Source organism: Barbus barbus (genome assembly GCF_936440315.1).
Source record: "Barbus barbus genome assembly, chromosome: 34".
In the NCBI taxonomy this organism is placed as follows: domain Eukaryota; kingdom Metazoa; phylum Chordata; class Actinopteri; order Cypriniformes; family Cyprinidae; genus Barbus; species Barbus barbus.
In genome coordinates, this window is record NC_136762.1 from 21,184,657 (window position 1) to 21,205,156 (window position 20,500).

The following is a 20,500-nucleotide window of genomic DNA, read 5'->3' on the forward strand; positions in this document are numbered from 1 at the left end:
CACAGTGCAAATAGCCGCAGCCTTTTTATTTATTTACAAATGTGATGATGCCATGCAAAGGACCCCCTTCCTAAATCTAAATACATATATATATATTTGTATTAATACATTTTCATGTGTGAAAAAAAGTTAAATAAATAATAAATAAAAAGATAAATATTTACTTAAGTTGACAGCATGCTTTCTTTCTACTCGCTATGAAAATGATATTAGATGTATAGCATTCAATATATTCACTAAATAGGAGAAAAGCAATAATATTTAAGTAAAATGTCAATAAATAAATTACATTAAACATGTATACAGTATAATATTATATATATATTTATGCATGTTTTTTTATATTAATTTCTTAAGTTGAACTGATAACTTTGACAGCCCTAAAAAAATAATAATTATTATTATAATTTTTTTGGTTGAAAACGTTTTCAGCAGCCCCCCAAACCCCCCTTTGTTTTGTCCTCTTTGCACCCCTGGTGATCCTCTGTCCCAAATACGAGAAGCATTTATGACATTATTTAAATTCTCAAACTGTATATGCAATAATGATGTATATATTTATGGTGTCCATCCCTCTACAGTTTCTGAAAGCATGGCATACCTGTTTTTCATTGTGCGGTCAAGTTTGCTACTGACACATTTCTAATGACTCAGGGAGTACAAGGGAAAGTACACAGATGCCAGTAGTTTGTTGCAGAAGAGAGTGAAGGGAATTGATGATATCTAATGCACGTGGTGGAAAAACACTCTTCAGAGCTGGGCGGGTTGATGGATGACTCTGGAAGTGGTGATGGAGAGCTCTGTGTTTTCATATGGAGGGGTAAAAACCCTGAGGTATTTTAGGGTTATCTTTGGCAATCCCAATAAGCAAAGCATTCTTACTCAAAAATTCATATTTAATTTGTCAAGATACAGTATGTCTGCTCTAGCAATGCTCACAATTTCAGAACTGCTCATTTGCACTTGTGAAATGCTGACACCTCAAAAGGACTGCAAGTTCATAAGTCCATAGGTGAAAGACAAGTCATGTAGGTGTTTAAAGTAGGTCATAAATATATGAAAACAGGAAATAATCACGTGTGGGAGTTCTTCTGTTTCTTGGGTTGTTTCAGTGAAACGAACGGATTCATTTCTGTCTTTTGAACAGTTTAGATGAGGTCAGACTCCTGTGTTTAAAATTATTTGATCTTTTTAATAAACTGCTTGTGGGAAATGATTCCGCCTTTACAGTCTGTGCAGTTCTGTTCACGTTCTGTACTTTCTAAATTTGCATGGCAAATACCTGAAACTTAAGTAGCGGATAAATAAATAAATACTGTAACAAAGTGCTGTGGAGGAGTAAAATGTTGCAGCTGTTAACCTCATGGGTCTGAGAGAGGGCTGTATTTCCTATTATTGGATTCTCTCATGTAAGTGATCTTTGTCCTCAGGGTTTATATGAATAGTTCACCAAAATATGAAAATCCTGTCATAATTTACTCAGTTCAATGCCGTATGTAAAAGTTTCTTTGGAGCACAAGTTGTTGACCAGAATATTTGGTACTGCACCCAATCACAATCTTACTGAACACTCATTTTTAAAGATATCAACCTCAAATTTGGACCATAACTTGTTTATATTTTTCATTTTGATTTTCATGCGGTTTTATATGGAGGGCCAAATTAATCAAAAGTAAATAATTCAATACATGTTGAAATATATAAATAAATCGTTAAATACATAAATAAATAATTAAATACATAAATCGTTAAATACATAATGAAATAATTAAATACATAAATAAATGCATAAATACATGCAGAAATTAATTAATTAATGTTTGTATATATTCATTAATTTATTATTTATTCATTAATTTCTTCATTTATTTATTCGTTCGTTTGTTCATTTATTTATTTACTTATTCATTCGTTCATTTCTTCATTTATTTATTTATTTCCTCCCTCCACATTTCATTTTCAGGGTTACGGTTATCGGCACATCACTCAGTGGACGACATCACCTTTCAAACTCGATTTCTTTGGTCTTTCTAATTTAGGTGCCTTTTTCTTGTCCTTTAATACTGGCAGCGTTGTCGCGCGCAGCTGAACCGCGCCTTGTGTAGGTTTTAGGCGCCTAAATCCTCAACCCCCCCCCCCCCCCCCCCCCCCCAAAAAAAAACACTATCAAACCTAGATATAGTATTCATTTAATTTAAATTTTATTAAATTAAAAAAAAGTTTTGACTGCCATGTGAACAGCTCCAGAAGGTTAAATACTATTTCACAATATTACGTAAATATATAACAAATAAATGGAGACTTGGTAAGCCTAAGAGACTTCTTCCCAAAACATCTAACTAATCTAACTTCCCAAAAAATCTAACTAATCCCAAAGATTTGAATGGAAGTGATGCAGACCTGAGTCAGTTTTGATGTTTGTTTTGGAATGCAGTTCATGCGAAGTCCTTCTAAACAAAATAACCACTACAGGTCACACTCCCAGCCACACTTTTCTCCAAATAAATTACCTTTGGAGAGCAACTTGCATTCTCACAAACAAAAATGCCACTGTGCGTGTGAAAAGTTTAGATGGTAAATCCAAAAGGACAGACACTTCTGTAGCATAGTCCAACTGGTGTCTTCTCCTGAGACGTCTGTCACGGCGTGATTTGCGACCTACCGGAGCGAGTATCACAGTGCTGGAGGACCATATGAGGTCCTAAGGACATGTAGGGGAATGTTGCGGGGTGTGTTTGCTGTGGTGTTTTGACAACGAGTGATGCTGACGAGTGATGACAACCAGAGCTGGTGGTACCGGGTGGCAATTTATGTGCCCGAAGACGTGAAAACCTACCGTGAATTGTTTGACACATCAGTGACAGGGTCATTAGCATCACTCATGGCTTACTAATATGTTTTATACCATAATCACTGGATGAAACGGCACAAAGAGCAATGTGCTGATCTATCAAGGATTTTTGGCTCCCTCAGCATCCAGAACACTTTGTACTTTAGCGTATCAGGTGTCAGTGTCGAGTCTCAACGCATCTGAGATGATGGAATATAAACGATGACATCATCACAGCACTGCAGCCGTAGACCGTGATGAAGATTTCTTCCAAACACAAAGAACAGTAGCCATTTTTGCCAGTAGAGAAACTATGCAGGTCTTCCCAGATCTGTTTGTCTCATGTATCTGGGTTCAGATATGATGTATGTTAAGAATTTAGGGCTTTTTACACTTGAAATGATAAACCCAGAGTCATTATGAAAGTAGGGATGCACCTATATTAAACCGATACTGAATAATTATTTTCATGTTATTGCCCGAAAACGCCATATGTAATGCTAGTTACATAATCAGATTACTTTTTTCAAGTAACTAGTAACGCATTACTTTTAAATTTACAACAAAATAACTGAGTTGCTTTTTCAAATAAGTAACACAAGTTAATTTGTTTTCCCATTTATTGACTGACCCCATGTTGAGAGGAATTGAGTGAGGTGCAGAAGCACTTCTTTCATCCTGAAGCTTATTCCCAAAAATATAACTTTTTGTTTTTTTGTTATTAAAAAAACGAATAACCAAGCCCAGCCCAGGTGACAAAAAATAATGCAAAAGTAACAATTACTTTCCATAAAACGTAACTACAGTAACACAAATAGTTACTTTTTATGGAGTAAAGCAATATTGTAATGCATTGCATTGCATTCATTTTATAAAGTAACTTTCTCCTCTCCAAGATAGATAGATAGATCCATAGATAGACATTTTTGTTGTTGTTTTTTATAACTTTAAGACCTTATTTCCTTAGGGTTAAACAAGGTCTTAACCCAGGGTTCCCTCTCGAGAGCGGTCTCTAGACATGGAGTAAATGCCTTGGGGACTCCCTTCCTTCCTAACCTACCTGAAATCTTATTGCATAACACCCTGGCAGTTTATGTACGATACCACTGACATGTTGTCCGTGCGAATCAACACGTGATGCCCCCGGACTTGAAACTCCGGCGTGAAACTCCGAAGAGCTAAGAATACCGCCCTCAGTTCGAGGCGATTTATGTGCCACGTTCTCTCCGACTCCATCCAGTAACCCGAGGCCGGTACGCCGTCGCAATGAGCTCCCAGCCCATCGTCAAAGCGTCCGTCCACTTTCCGCCGCGTGACCAAACCCGTCTGGGCGCCGCGCTGGTACAGATCGGGGTTCCACCAATGGTTTCAGCGCGTTCAAGCACCTGCGAGTGACCACAACGCGGGCACGGCCCGTTTTCCACGCCCTCCTCGGCACCTGTGCTTTCAGCCATATCTGGAGGGGGCGAATATACAGCAGCCCGAGGTGACAAACCGTCACGGCTGCTGCCATCCGCCCCAAGAGCCTCTGATATTCCTTCAGTGCCACGGGACGGTCCAATCTGAATGCATTCAGAGCGGACATTAAATCTTGTATGCGCTCCTCGAGATCGAGTCCAACTGCACCCCCAGATACATGATTGACTGGCTGAGGTGTAACACGCTTTTTTGTTCCGTTCTCTATTACGTTCCGTAACCAATGCGAAATGCAAAAAGACACAGAGGTACGCGGCGATGGATTCCTCGATGGGCGGAATGCGCGTATATCCTCGGGCTTCCTCTCCGTCAACTCTGGCGAAAATCTCCGACCCGCCAGCGTGGGTGCGAGCCGATTAGGGCAAGTCGGGGAGGAAAGGGGCTCGCTTCCTTGGCGCGGCAGCTCGGCGGCCCGAGTGAAGGAACCACGAATCCAGCTTGCTCTTAGTCGGTTCGTCAGTGGACTCCCACTCTAGGCCGAGATTGCTCACGGCCTTGGTGAGAATCATAACGAGCTCATCCTGGAACGCGGCGTGTCCCTCCACTTCAGAGCGCTCCTCTGGAGTGTGGGCCCAGTCCTTCTCAGACGTCGTTAGGGACAGCGCCTCGTCAAGATCGTTGTCGTCCCCCTCCGTACCAAACGAGATAATCTCAGAAGCGCCAGGGCAGGCCAAAGACTCTCTTCCGCGAAGCACACCGCCCCACCAGCAGCTCATTGGCGTCGGTGGGACGTTGCCGAGGGAAATCACTGAGGGCGACGCTTCTACGGGCCCTAAGCACCCTCACTGAGAACTCCTCGCAGTGCAGGCAGCCCGACCCGTTGAGTGCTGCCTCCACATGGGCGAGACGCAGGCACAGGATGCAGAGCTCATGAGTGTCCAGGGCCTCGATGGGTCCTGAACACAGCTTGCAAACATTGGACATGCTGGAACACCGAGAGGGAAATCCGTCTTCTTGCGTCTTCTCCACAGCTGTCTTCAGTAGGATGTGTGAAAGAGGAAGATTCTAAGTTGATGCCACCAAAACAGCGCATTATATAGCGGCATCATCATGTTAAGACTGTAGCATCCCGGATGCGGCCGCTCTCTAAGTGTGTATATTGTTATAAGCATTGTGCCCGGCCTTGCCGTTCACATGTTGGTTACAGTTACATTACATGCTTGTATGTATGCTTTCGCTTTTACTATAATGCTTTAGCCTTTGTAAGGCGACGGCGCTACATCACTCTCTCATTAAGAGGCTTGCCATCGGACATGGATTCTGAGTAACCTGATTGGATCCCTAAGCGGGAACCTACATCCAATCCTCTCGAGACATGTCGCAGGGGCGTATATGATTGGCTGGGGATTATTTTTAGTATTTTAAGAACTGATCATGTGAGCTACGCCGAGGCTGAGCCTTTTTACTTCGCTGCTTCCACGGCTTTGTTCTATACAGTTCCCAAGGCGTTTACGCCATGTCGAGAGACTGCTCTCGAGAGGGAACGTCTCCGTTTACTATCGTAACCTCAGATCCCTGAGAGACGGGAATGAGATATGGCGTAGGCCGCCGTGTTCGCTGCTCAAGTCTGCTGTGCTGTTAGTTCAGTCGGAAGATTCTGAGTTCATGCCGCCAAAACAGCACATTATATAGTGGCGGGGCCCCGCCCCTATTAGCCGTCTTGGCTGGCATTGGCCAGTGAGAGTTGCAACTTCACTGGCGTTGTGCAATAAGATTTCAAGTAGGTTAGGAAGGAAGGGAGTCCCCACGGCTTTTACGCCATGTCTCGTTCCCGGCCCTCAGGGAACCGAGGTTACGATAGTAACCGGAGACGTTAAGTGTGGTATGAGATGTCATAGGTGTTACCTGGAGGAAAAAAAAATATATATATATATAATAATAATAATAATAATAATAATAATCAGCCCAAGATTGCCCCAACAAAATGCATCCAGTTTTTCACACAAAGCTGCCAACTTTAGGAGATTCAGTCTCATCTGGCTGTATATTAAAGCTCTGAAGCAAGATGTTGTCTCAGTAAGAGGAAGGCAGCATCTGGACCTTAAATATTAGATGATATTTTAGCGTCTCTAATCTTGATACTTTATCAGCACCAAAGCCACATATGGGAAATAAAATTAATTGCCAAGATATCATTTGCTATCAATCTCTTGGCAAGAAACGAGCAACAAAGTGTTCAGAAGGCTAACGACCATTTAGAGCATCTAAACATGATTTTCCTGCCATTGATGGTTGACGCTTGTGTTTAAAATTCTATTTTATTGGCTAAACATTGTTGCTAGCATATAATAGTAATAATTTGTTCTATTGGACATTTGCAGATTATGTCAGATAAAACAATCAGACGATTATGTCCTGTCAGTCTAAAGGCAGTGGGATAATCATTCGACAAAAACTTATTTTGGCAGAGTTGCAGCATGAAAAAAATGATATAATTTATCTTCAGAATAAATTATACACCAAAAATGAATAATTTGACAACACTAGTCTATTAAGCCACTTTTTTCAGCTGATCTTCATAGTGAAGTAATTGAGTTTTAGAGAAATGTTTTAGAAGAAATGTAAATATAATCAGTTTAAAATGGAGTAATAGTAGTAATAGTACTAATAATACTACTAATAATATTAGTAATTTATTAAATAATAATGCATTTCAGTTGTGCAATTAATCAGTTTAAATTTTTAGAACAAGGTGGCAGACAAAAAGGCAAAACTATCAAACTGCCAGTACTGGTATCAGCAGATGTTTTTCTGTTTTCAGTAGCTATAATGATGAAAAATCTATTCATGGCATTTCCATAATAAAGGTGCATACACAGTATGTGAGGGGTATCCATTAAATTTAGGGTAATCTGATTTATCAGCGACTCTCTTTTTCATTTTCAGTGTCATGGATGTTACATTTCATCCATGTGGGAAGTCGTGGCCTAATGGTTAGAGAGTCTGACTCGTAATCCAAAGGTTGCGGGTTCGAGTCTCGGGCCGGCAGGGATTGTAGGTGGGGGGAGTGATATTGAGCGCTCTCTCCACCCTCAATACCACGACTGAGGTGCCCTTGAGCAAGGCACCGATCCCCCAACTGCTCCCCGTTCAAGAACATGTCAGATTTGATGAAATGGCTCATTTTCGTGCACTGGAAATGTACAAAACAGGTTTTGTGCCAAAACTTTGACGACTGCTGTTGCATTTGATAGACGATCTTTATCCATCCTACGCAACAATTAAAATCAGAGCTGGTGAAATGGTGGGAATTGGATCTCTTGAGAACAGTGAAATGGGACGCTCCACATCTGCTGTGTTTCCTCTCATCTACAGCAATAATGTTGGATTGTGATATTTAGTCCAAAGCTATGCCAGCAGACGTGATTTTCCAGAACACAGCCTTAATCACAAAACAAATCTGCTGAAAATTTATTTCAGGAAATGTGGAACTGATAATAGTCATTCAAAGAAAGAGTTTCTACAGGGATGTTGTGCCATTCCTTGTGGTTTCAGTGAAAACTAGTTTTGTCTTAAAATTGTGTAATTTTGACCAGTTCCAGAAAATACTACAAACCATGCTACAAAAAAATGAAGATTATTATTATTATTATTTCCTTTATGTTACCAGGATAGTCCCATTGAGATATAAAATCTCTTCTTCCAGGGAGTCCTGGCCAAAATGGCAGCACAAAAAGTTTCACACAAAACACTTTACATATACATTAAAACTCATACACACAAAAAAAAAACTAACTTCTTAATTAAAACATTTACACGTTTCCTTACAGTTAGACCATAAAACATTTTTAAAGGTATTCAGCGAAGGAAGTTTTTCCAACATTAAAATACTCTGTGTCTCATTCCATAAGAATGGAGCATAAAAAGACAAAGCAGTTTTGCCAAACTCTGTGTAAACTCTAGGAACATGTAAAAGCAATCTATCAGTCGATCTTGTACTAATGACAAGTATAATAAGATAGAAGACTACATATATAAGAGGGTAATTTACCTAACAAAGCCTTAGCTGTAAACAACATATGTATTTTTCTCCTCTAAAACAAAGAGGACCAACCCACTAATTCATACAAGGTACAATGATGAGTGTGAGAAGCACAATTCACAAATCGTAATGCAGCATGGTATACGTAATCCAACTTTTTTAAAATAGAAGAACTTGCATGCATATAAATCCCATCACCATAATCCAGCACTGAAACAAAACAACCTTGTATAATTCTCTTCCTTGTTTCAAAGGGAAAAAATGTATTTAAACGATACAAATAATCTAATCTTTTTTAAAAGATTTTCAATATGTACCTGAAAACTCAGCTTTTCATCCAGCCATATACCCAAATATTTGTAACAACTAACTCTTTCTATACTCTCCCCCTCTAAACTTAAAATAGAGTGATCCGATTTAATGCCATGTCTGGTAAAAAGCATATATTTAGTTTTATTAGAATTTAATACCAATTTTAAATTTGACAATGAAAGTTGCAATGTCCTAAAAGATTCTTGCAAAATATATATAGCTTGGTCCAAGGAACGTGCAACTGTATAAATAACAGTGTCATCAGCATAGAAATTAATTTTAGCTGGGGTTATCCCACATCCCAAATCATTAATATATATTGAAAATAAAATAGGTGCTAAAATGGATCCCTGTGGGACACCTTTTATAATTTTTAACTCTGATGAGCTATAATTTTCACCTGAAACACACTGAGTCCTGTCTAATAAATAATTATAGAACCAACTTAAAGCCATCTCACTAAAACCCACACACCTGAGTTTTTGGAACAAAACTGTATGATCTACAGAGTCAAATGCTTTGGTAAGATCTACAAATAAAGCTGCACAATACTGTTTACTAGCCAAGCAATTTATAATATAATTTATGACCAATATGGCTGCTGTTATAGTACTGTGACCAGATCTGAAGACTGACTGAAATTTATTTCAAATTTCAGTTTCAGTTAAAAATTGTTTTACTTGTTCATTTATAAAGGATTCAAATACTTTTGCCATCACCGGTAACCTTGAAATCGGGCGATAATTATCCAATTCAGATGGGTCGCCACCTTTTAACAAGGGGAGAACTATAGCCGATTTCCATGCACGAGGAATAGCATGTGAGGTTAAACTTAAATTAAAAATAAAAGAGATGGGCTCTGTTATCATTGCTGCAGCAATTTAAAAAAATAAGGTTCTATGATTTTTTTACAATCCAAATTTAATAATGCTTTATAAACTTGTATATCTGAAATTGGAGTAAAAGCAAAAGACTGAGTGGAACAACATGATGTGGTTTCCATAGCACCTATGTTAGATGTTTTTATAATTTGTTCTTTTAAATTTTTTAAATCCTTAGATAAACCAGCAGAGATAAAATTACTATTAAAAGCATTCACAATATTTTATTTTCCTCTAATTACGCACTTATTTAATTTCAAATAATCAGGCAGACTGGTAAAAGTTTTTGAACCAGAAACTAATTTGGTTAACTTCCAAAACTTTGTTGGATCATTCAAATTTTCATTTAACATGTTTAAATAATAATCACATTTTGAGTTGTTTTACCAATTTAGTACAATTATTTCTTATTGTTCTGTAATTAACCCAGTCCAATTGATTATTTGTTTTCTTAGCTAAAGCCCACGCAACATCTCTTTTTTTTTTTTAAAGTGAAGATACTTAAACCATGGATTATCTAAAATGGATTATCATAAAATACTCCCATGCTAAGTCAACATCAGGTATTTGTAAAACAAAGCGCAAATCACTATTATAAATATCTTGCAAAAAAGCTTGTTCATTAAAATATTTAAATTGTTGTTTCAAAATAAAACGTGATTAACCCTTTGGAATCCTGCAATCTCTCAAACATACTATTGCACAGTCATCACTGGCATCGTTACAAAATGCTCCAACTGCTAAATCTATGAGGAGCATTTGTTAAAATAATATCAAGTAGAGTGGCTTTAGCTGGATCTTTCTGATTTAACCGGGTAGGCACATTTATAAGTTGCTCCAAACAAAGAGTCGCAAATACCCCTGAATGGATCAGACATATGTGATGACCAGTCCCAATTTAAATCCCCAAGTAAAATCAATTCTGATTTCGTCCACTCGTTAAGAAAGTCCATTAATGAAGTGATCGCTTGACTTGATGCCGATGGTGGGCGATAACATCCCACAACGACGATATCAGGTCCATTTTGAAAAAGTAATCTAATTGCAAGAAGTTCAAAGCATTTTGGTTTACTGATGGAAATAATACAAGTGCAGTTTAGTTTAGACTTAACAAACTGCAACTCCACCACCTTTTTTTTGTACGGTCCGATCTAAAATGATGAAATCCCTCAATAAGTACCATGGAATTCGGCACTGATTTATTTAACCATGTCTCAGAGAGAACAATATCGGAATTTGTAGAACCGGCCCATATTCTTATCAAGTTATTTACCAGACTGCGTACATTAAGATGAAAAAAACGTAATCGGTTTTTTATGTTTTTGTTTTCTACATCTACTTCTTGAAATCATGTGGTTGTTATTATTATACATGAAATATATAGTTATTGTGTTGTGTTTAGATTAAAAACACTTGTAGACTACAGTAGTCTGAGACTTTTGCCACAATAAGGGACAATCCATTTTCACATTATACCACATATGCCATCTGAAACAGAATTATATCATTTTAATGTCAGACTGAAGTCTCAAATACTGTAGACATCAATTTGGCGTCTACTTTGCAAATTCTAATACTAAAGAACTGTGACTGGGAACAGACTTGATGCTTCATTTGGACTTGATTCATGCTTCTTTGGATCCCAAAAATAAGACTTGAGGCTTGATTTAAAAAACTTGCGAACATCAGATTTCACAGGTCCAACTTTTATAATTTATTTTCCATTCTGATCTGTCATTTTAAACAATTGCAAAACTGTTCAACTTGCAAAAAATACTAACGTGTTTGCAGCTGTTTGGGTGTAAGGCACTAAAATCTGGGACAAACTGCTTCCCGATACTTAACACAATTACGTTGCAATACGTGATATTTGGCAATGGTCTTGTTTATCTCCCAATGTTCTAATCGCTTTCTCTCTCCTCCTCAGATCTGTGGCTTTGTGAACGCTATTAGCCCGGTTGGGAATGATCAGCAGAACCTAATGGCTTTCCGCTTCTCTGCATTTAACCCCATCTTGGACCCCTGGATCTTCATCATCTTCCGTAAGGCGGTCTTCCACCACATCCGGGCATTCTTCCGCTGCTGCTTCCCCAGAGACTCAGTGAAGAAAACAGCTCAAAACTCCCTGTCCTTCCCCATGGAGCCTGGAAATCGCAAACACAGCTCCAGCATCCAGACTAAGATCTACTGCAGCCTTCCCCAGTGAGGCCTCGATGAGCAACGATGCATTTATGATGATGTGCAATGAGATATAACAAGACGATGAGACTTAGAAGCCTGAAAAGGCTGCCTGACTGTATCTAGTGGTACTTAGAACCAAATATAAAAGCATGGATGTCAAAGGAGCTGTTTCCTCTTCATTGGCGATGGAGGGGAAATATTTAGTAATTATGTGAACTGATGCCCATCACTAAACAGACTCTTCCGTGCAAGTAAACCACAGAATTTGTTGAGCAAAGATGTGAAGCAAAGTTGACAAATGAACAATGTAAAGACAAAAAACAGCCAATGTCCATTTGGGGAACTGGCACATACCACACGTGTACCAATAATCAGCAAGCATAGAATATCATGAACTATGAGAAGATGAAGTTGACCATCAACTTGCTCAGTAATAGACTAATGGAAGGAGAAGCCTTAATAATATATAGCAGAGCCACTGGATATGTTTGCAAACGACATGCAACCAATATATAAGGTGGAAAACACTTAGCATATATATCACTTTAACACTTTAAAGGTTAACGTCCTTCTAAAAACGGCACACTTTTATGCAAACCCAAACTGCAGTGCCAAGGGTGTACGGTGTGACAAAATATGTGTTTTGTCACAGCTGTTTTTAGTAGGGGACAAGCAATCATATGGTTTGTCTCATTAAATATCCATACAGTTTGGTTTGTTTTCATAATTTGAAGGAAGCAGTTAAAGCATCAAACAGTGAAGGCAGTTGCATTAACTCATGAAGAAATTTCCACAGAAGTTATTAATTGTTAATTCATTTTTTCAGCAAATTACTGTTTAAAACAATTCAGAATTAATTCAACATAAAAAAGTGAGAAACAAAGTTTAAGATAACTATGGATACCAGGTCATTTAAATTTTACATTTACAAATTACATTTCATAGAGGTATGCAAGAATAGCTCATTTAATTTAACTGTCATAATTTAATGTAAATAATAAAAAATAAATGACTAAGATTGCATCATAACCAGGCGCGATTTTAATGAATAGCTGTGTTATACAGGAGTTTGGACCAATAAGATTGCACTGTGGGCGGGGCTTCCCAGCCAACAAAATAGAAATCAAACGATCAGCTTGATTAGAACAAAATGTTACATGGAAGAGATGGCTTTTATCTCCAGATACTTTAGCATGTCTGTTGTTATACGGTGTTAGAGGAAAGACGCATGTATAGTGTAAATATACATTTGACCATACAGTATGTATTTCAGCTGATGTATACAGTTTAAACTATCCTAACACAATGCATGTCTGCTTTCATACCAGCTTTCCAAGCTATTGATATTAATGTTTCATTCAAAAACATGGATGTCTGTCTTTAAAATACATATGGTATGATTACTGCTTCATTATATGAATTCTGATTACTGTTTCATTATATGTTTTTCTAAGGTCATTCTCAGGAAACCTTTGAAAATTTTAATGTGGAACCTTAAAGAAATCAGATTTTCCCACCTTGGGCCCAAATTGTTATTTAGTTATTATTTAGTTAAATTGTTATTAGTTATTTATTATTTACCAGCCCTATGGCTAACCATAAAGTTGTACTTTTTTTAATCTAATAACACTACTTTTGTCATTTATTTATAATTTCAATACATAACAATGTATTCTGTAGTATTGCTCAGTTTTGTTGTGCCTTGAAATAAATCATACATTACATTCATGGAAAAAAGTAATAAGGCACACAATTATTATTTTATTTCAGCACTGTTTCAAAGAAAATGTTTCAGGGTTGAGGTGCAATATGCATAATAATAGCCTTAGCTTGGCTAGCAATGCTAATAATATTCATATTATTAGTAATATTTTCTTTCTGTAAAAAAAATATTCTCAGAAAATGCATAAAGCATTTTAGAAAACTACATAGATGATATTTTGATTTTAATAAAAGCAAAACATTTGATTTTATTCTATTAAACTAACAGTGTTGAATGGGAACATTCAAGTTCATATCAATGTTTAATGTCTAAGAAATAATATTAAGTTCAGTAGTCATATGATCACATTTATCACACAAGCCACATTGTTTTTCTGAGAATGACCTATTAACAGTCTGTATAGTGTTCAGGTGGATCGGTAAGTTCAGCTAACTAAAACTAATTAACTGGGGTCATAGAGCATTGATGTAGACCGCGTAACAGGTTTGACAAAGTCTGTAGAGTGGCAGTTTCAATTCATTTCCTCACCATGGTTGATATAAGTGTGCAGTGCTTGCGTGCATGATGTGAATCTGATGCCCTGTCGTGATATGATATTGTGTGTTTTAATGTTTCATGGCACAGTGTTGTACAATACTTGTGTACATTTTGTTTGTTCATGCAGTGTTGACTCATGCTAGAAACAATGGAGACTTAGTAAAGAACACAACGCCTTGTCCAAACAAACATGCATCTTTGTCTGTTTCTTCAGGCATGCAATTTGGATAATCGATATACCATTTTATAAAAAAACATAAATTGCACAATTTTGGATTTCAAAGTGAGGTTCAGAGAGAAATAAAACACAACCTCCAATAGAAGAACTTCTGTGATTTCACATCACATGATCAATACTGAAATGTCCAAATAAAACCAGAACTGATCCTACAGTATTAGCTTAACCCTCTGGTGCTGTTCGGTCATTTTAGATCAGAATTTGTTTGTTTTTTTTTTTGAATTTTTAAAAATCGCTACTTCATTGGAATGGTACAAAACTTGGTGACTTTTATGGCAGTCACTATGTGACCACAAAAAAAAATTGTGGACTTGATTCAAGAAAGCTAAATGGCCGTAAAAAGTTAATTGTTAACTTAGTTTCATATCAACTTTAGACTGCCTGAAATAAGTTGGCTTTACTAACATATTAACTTATTGTTAAACAGACAAGGGATTAACAACAATGGACCATTTTGCCAAAATTTTGCTAATGTGAGCAATGTCACATGAATCATATCACAGGGTGATCAAATTATGCTATTCTGATTAACGATTACTAATGCACCAGCGATTCGCTCACAATAAAATCAGTAACAATCAAGAAAATAAATAGCGTCACTTTTGATTGCCTCACACTGACTTTAATCTTTTTTTCAAATCTCCCTGTTGATAATAAACTTGCATACATAATAGTTTCATAATCAAGTCAAGGTCAAGTCAATATTATTTGTATAAAGCTGGGTGGCTTTATATCAGCTTTACAGTATTTAGACGGGAAATAGTGTGTCGAAATAGCTTCATTCTCTTCAGGCCAGACAAAATCAGTAGTTTAAATCTAGACTAAAGCAGAGTCAGATTGTGCAAAGGACTCATCTGGTTCCTGTGGTCTTGTTCCGATGGCCGTCTTGGAGACAGGGTCTTCACTGGGGATCAGTCTCTGGGGCTCATCTAGTTGTCCTGGCTGTAGAGGTCATCTCTAGGTGCTGATCCACCATCTGATCTGGATACGGACTGGATCCGGGTGGCTGCATTGACTATCTCATCTGGATAAAGTCTGGATCTGGGTTGCTACGGTGACCTCGGAATAAGAAACAAACAGACTAATATTAGCGTAGATGCCATTCTTCTAACAATGTAACAAGTACATCGGGTGTTTTGGGAAGTGTTCCCGGTTCCGGTTGACCTAATTAATGCAGCCTAACAATCCTTTAACGGATTTGAATTATAGAAATGCGATAGTGTATTATGTGTAAGCCAGGTTAAAGAGATGGGTCTTTAATCTAGATTTAAACTGACAGAGTGTGTCTGCTTCCTGAGCAATGTTAGGTAGATTGTTCCAGAGTTTGGGCGCTAAATAGGAAAACGATCTCCCGCCAGCAGTTGATTTTGATATTCTAGGTATTATCAAATGGCCAGAGTTTTGAGAACGCAGTGGACGTGAAGGACTGGAGTGTGATAAGAACTCACTCAAATACTGAGGTGCCAAACCATTCAGGGCTTTATAGGTAATTAGCAAGATCTTAAAATGTATACGATGTTTAATAGGGAGCCAGTGCAGTGTTGACAGAACCGGGCTAATGTGGTCATACTTCCTGGTTCTAGTAAGAACTCTAGCTGCTGCATTTTGAATAATGTGACTGAGTGTCATAGGCATTTTGGCATTGTGCGTTTATGACAGCCAATATATGTTTGCTCTGTGCTGTTGATCTAGGCTATTGTAATGCTGCAACGCTTCAGTTAGTGTATAAAGCGTGACAGATGTGGGCCGCCGTCCTGCATTTGCAGTCCCTCTCTGTAATGAATGGGCACTCCAGTACGACTCTCAACAGACGGCCTGTTGTTAACACTCATTCATTTGAAGAAGCAGCTCAGGTGTCATTAAGTACTTTACAATCAACTAGCAATGAATTAAAGTTAACGGAAGTTGGGCTAAGAAACCTGACAGACAGGCAGCAGCTAGTGAGGCTGGGAAAATTCACATCCAACACCCGCACCATCAGCACTGGAGCTCCTCAGGGCTGCGTTCTCTCCCCACTGCTCTTCTCCCTCTACACCAACTACTGCACATCTAAAGACCCCTCTGTCAAGCTCCTTAAGTTTGCAGACGACACCACACTGATCGGCCTCATCCAGGACGGTGACGAGTCTGCTTACAGACAGGAGGTTAAGGAGCTGGCTGTCTGGTGCAGTCTTAACAACCTGGAGCTTAACACGCTCAAAACTGTGGAGATGATCGTGGACTTCAGGAGAAACCCCCCTGCTCTCCCCCCACTCACCATCATGAACAGCACTGTGACTACAGTGGAGTCATTCAGATTCCTGGGCACCACCATCTCTCAGGACCTGAAGTGGGACAATCACATTGAGTCCATTGTGAAAAAGGCCTAGCAGAGGTTGTACTTCCTTCGCCAGCTGAGGAAGTTCAACCTGCCACAGGACTTACTGAAACTGTTCTACTCCGCCATCATTGAATCCATCCTCTGCACTTCAATAACTGTCTGCCAATAAAATTGCCAATGCTTTAGTACATTCATGGAACTGATTATGTACAATTGTATGCCGTTTCCTACATTATCAACTGCTTATGTCATGTTGATCAAAACTGGTTTTCTGTTAAATAGTCTAACCCCCAAAACATCTAGGCATTAATTCATTGCTTAAAATTTAATTTAACCTAAATACAAAGTACTTAATCTTTAGGAATTTGATTATGTAATCCAGATTAAATGTAATCAGTTACTACCCAGCTCTGGCCATAGTTTACATTAGGAAATCCTGAGAGATTGTTATATCAACATAATGGCTATTATGACTATGACATTATCAATTGTTTGTGAACAGTGACAGAAGGACTGGTCCTTTTGATGGCACTGATATGTTGACTGACATAAATACTTTTAAAAGATGAACTAAGGATTTTGAGCAAGATACAGTAATCCATGTGTTCTGCTGTTTGTACAAATAATTCACTTAGAGGCTACTGGTTATAGCAAAAGTTAAGGATGATTAGAAAATGTAATAAAGCAAGTGTAAATGTAGTAAAAATTCATGTCCTTACACCTGAAAGATTCAGACAAGTGAGTCTTGGTAGCAGAAAACAAATCTGATTATACACAATAATATAAATGATGGGAAGTATGTTATTTGTAACTCTGGAATTAAAGCATGGTAATTGCAATGTTATTAGGATGCAGTGATTCATTCGCCTTTTTTACAGTTACAGCTAGCATGGAAAGCATTGTACTAAATATCACCACATTTGGCATTATTGTCAGTGAGCCTCTACAACCTCCAGAACACAACTGTACACAATTATAAACCTCTAACCAACAGACATTCACAAACCATTGTTCTTCTGAGATTGAGGGATTCATTATTCATGAATAGAGGGATATTTGTTTCAGAGCGGGAGCACGTCATTACATTTTTAATAAAAGACTGTGCACAATTTTTTTTTTTCACTAATGAATGAACATGTAAATACAGTTGATTTCATGCTGACACGCCATGGCCATTTCTCTATGTGCCTGCCTTTAAAATAATAATAATAAAAATAAAATGTACTATTCAGCCTTTGGCCATATTAAATGTATCCTGCAGTCGTTACATTAATTGCTGTTATTTTTAAAATAAGTTTGTTATTGAATTATTTTACTGTATATGAACCAGTGGACTTTGATAATACATGTTTTAGAACCAGCAATATTTATAATCAGCAGTGTTAAGTTACTCTAAAAAGTAATTAATTAGCTTATTCTTCAACAATGTAATTATATTACTGTACTAATTACACTCTTTAAAAAAGTATTGCATTACTTGTTACTAATTACTTTTTTTTTTTTTTCTTACCCGGCCTGTCAGTAACACAGATAACACATGACAGTACGTATGTGTAGCTATGCTATCATCATTCACAGCCTTTTTTTTTTTTATATATATATATATATATTTTTTTTTTTATATATATTTTTTATTTATTTAATTTTTTTAATTAATTAATTAATTGAATTTTATATACCCTTTTATTTAACCATACTATGACCGACAAGACCAGGGGACAGAGAAAACAAGAGAGAGAAAGAAAAAAAAAAAATAATAATAATAATAATAATAAAAAAATAATAATAATAATAATTATAATGATAATAATAAAAATAATAATAATAATAAAAAAAAAAAGGAATTAGAAAACAAAACAAACAAAAAAAAAAGTTGTGGATAAAGTCAACAGAAGGGGGAGAGAAAGAGAAAAAAAAAGGAGAATGGGGGATAGAGAGAGAGAGGAAAAAAAAAAAAAAAGACAATTTGCTTCGATACCTGCTGACAAAAAGAGAAAACAACAGAAGACACAACAGAAGACACAACATCAGAGAAACTGCAGCAACAACCAACATCTGTATGAATCACAATAAATTCTAAATGTTAAATGTTATTGAGCAACACGCATAACTAATATTACAAAATAAGTTTTGAAGCAACAGCAGATCAGAACAATGTGTGTCTGTGAGCACCCGTTTTTACACCAATGTGAATGCTTGAGTGTACACCTGTGTGTGTGAGCGCGCTTGTGTTCATAAGGTTCCTCCATGTAAATGTTTAATAGTGTGTGTGTGGGGAACAACAGCCCCATCCCGCAAGGCATGAAGCAGGCATGGAAGAGACCCAGGCCCCAAACATCCGGAGGCCCCCCAGGGCACGGGACCCCCAGGGGAACCACCGCAGGGACAACTGCGGCCCCCACCCAGAAAAGGGCAGAGGAGAGCCCGAAGGTGGGACATCCGACAGCCACAGTATAGACACCCCAGGGTGCCGTGGCGGCAAGCCCGCAGGCTCCGCCGGCAGCCGACCACACCAGGGCAGACCGAGCCCTGGGCCCGGAGATCCAAGAGCCCCCCACCGATCCAAGGCGGCATCCTCCACCGGCAGGGCATGGTGGTGGGGTGGGGGTCGACTGAGATGATGAGTGAGGTGGAGTCTAAGGCCCGACCTGACACATAGACGTAGACGAACAAGCACACATATACACAAGCATACGTTCCCACCCTCATGCACGCAACAAATATTCTCACCCTCGCCCCACATGTAGACACACAAAAATGGACATGGTACCCACACTCACACTCCCTATATGCACTCTATACTCCTAGATCCAGGCACCACCACCCCCAGAGGGGTAATCAGCGCCCGATCCCGGAGCTGAACCCCCTTCGCTCTGGCGTGGGGACAGGAAGACCACCCCGGTCCCCGCAGCAGCAGAGAAGACCACCAGCCCAGACCCCGACCGGGCGGCCAGCTCATCCTCACAGCCCCCGGCCCCGGACAGAGAACAGAGAACAGGGGTGTGAGATAAAAGAAAAAAAAAAAGACCCCATGCTTCACCTCACCCGCTCAAATGTAGTGTTGGTGTGTGTTGTTCTAAGGTGCTTTAAAACAGGGGTGCTTTAAAACAGGGGAGGGGCACCCTCCACAAGCTTGTGTCAGCTCGTCCCCTCCCTAGAGCCCTCAATGTCTATGTGCAACTTAAAATTGAGAAGTGGGCACTGGCACCAGAGGGAAGGCTGAATGAACAGACCGCCCTCCGGATGCCATTCAGTGTGCCCACCCCCAAGGCCCTATATGTATGTGTCATGTGACAGTAAGTAATGAGAATGTCTAAGCTGTAATGTGTGATTGAGATGCAGGTGGCCACGAGGAGACAGAGGAGTACCACCTCCCCCGCATCCCAGCGACACACCCGCACCTCAAAACCCTACCTATGTGTTGGTGTGATGGAGCGGGAGAAGTGAAGCCTTAGGGATGGGGAGGAAAGCATCAGAGGGGGCAAAATACCCCCCCCTTTGGAGCCAGCTCCCCCGCTGACCCCCATAGGCACCCCCATTACCCCAAATCTGCCCAGGGCGGGGGGCCCAGGCCCATCCAGACCAGGGCCCATGGCAGCCCGGGGCGGCCCACCAGACCCCACAGCAGAGGAAAAACTACCCCACCCCATCACTCATTCAACTCCCAGACTACATAAGACAATAAGACACCCAGGTTAAGCCCGTTTTCCCTGCCTCTATTGGATCCCCCCCGCGGAGGCACCGATGTATCGAAGACCCCCACACCAGGGCCGGGCCCAAGCGCATGCACCAACCCATGCTCCCGGCGGCACACCAACCAGGACCCAAGCCCCCCAGGCCCAGCCGTAACCCCAACCGGGAGGCAGAGCGCCCCCAGAACCCCAAGCCCCCCCCGGACCAACCCTGGAACAGTGCAGCCGCCAGGCCGGCAACCTACGTCCGCCGGCACAGGCATCCCCAGTAGCGCCGCATGCAGCCGCCAGAAAAACAGCACCCAAGAGTCACCAATACCCCATCCAG

At 39.3% G+C, this 20,500-nt stretch overlaps 1 protein-coding gene across 1 annotated transcript in view; it reads left to right on the forward strand.

The window, feature by feature from the left end:
- LOC306854406 (prostacyclin receptor-like) overlaps positions 1 to 14,740 on the forward strand; it is a 36,464-nt gene extending 21,724 nt beyond the window's left edge. Inside the window, exon 3 of the mRNA XM_079392370.1 lies at positions 11,409 to 14,740. Within this exon, the coding sequence (XP_079248496.1) occupies positions 11,409 to 11,687 (279 nt within the window). The 3' untranslated portion in view covers positions 11,688 to 14,740. The remainder of the gene's footprint in view (positions 1 to 11,408) is intronic.
- Positions 14,741 to 20,500: the final 5,760 nt, after the last annotated feature.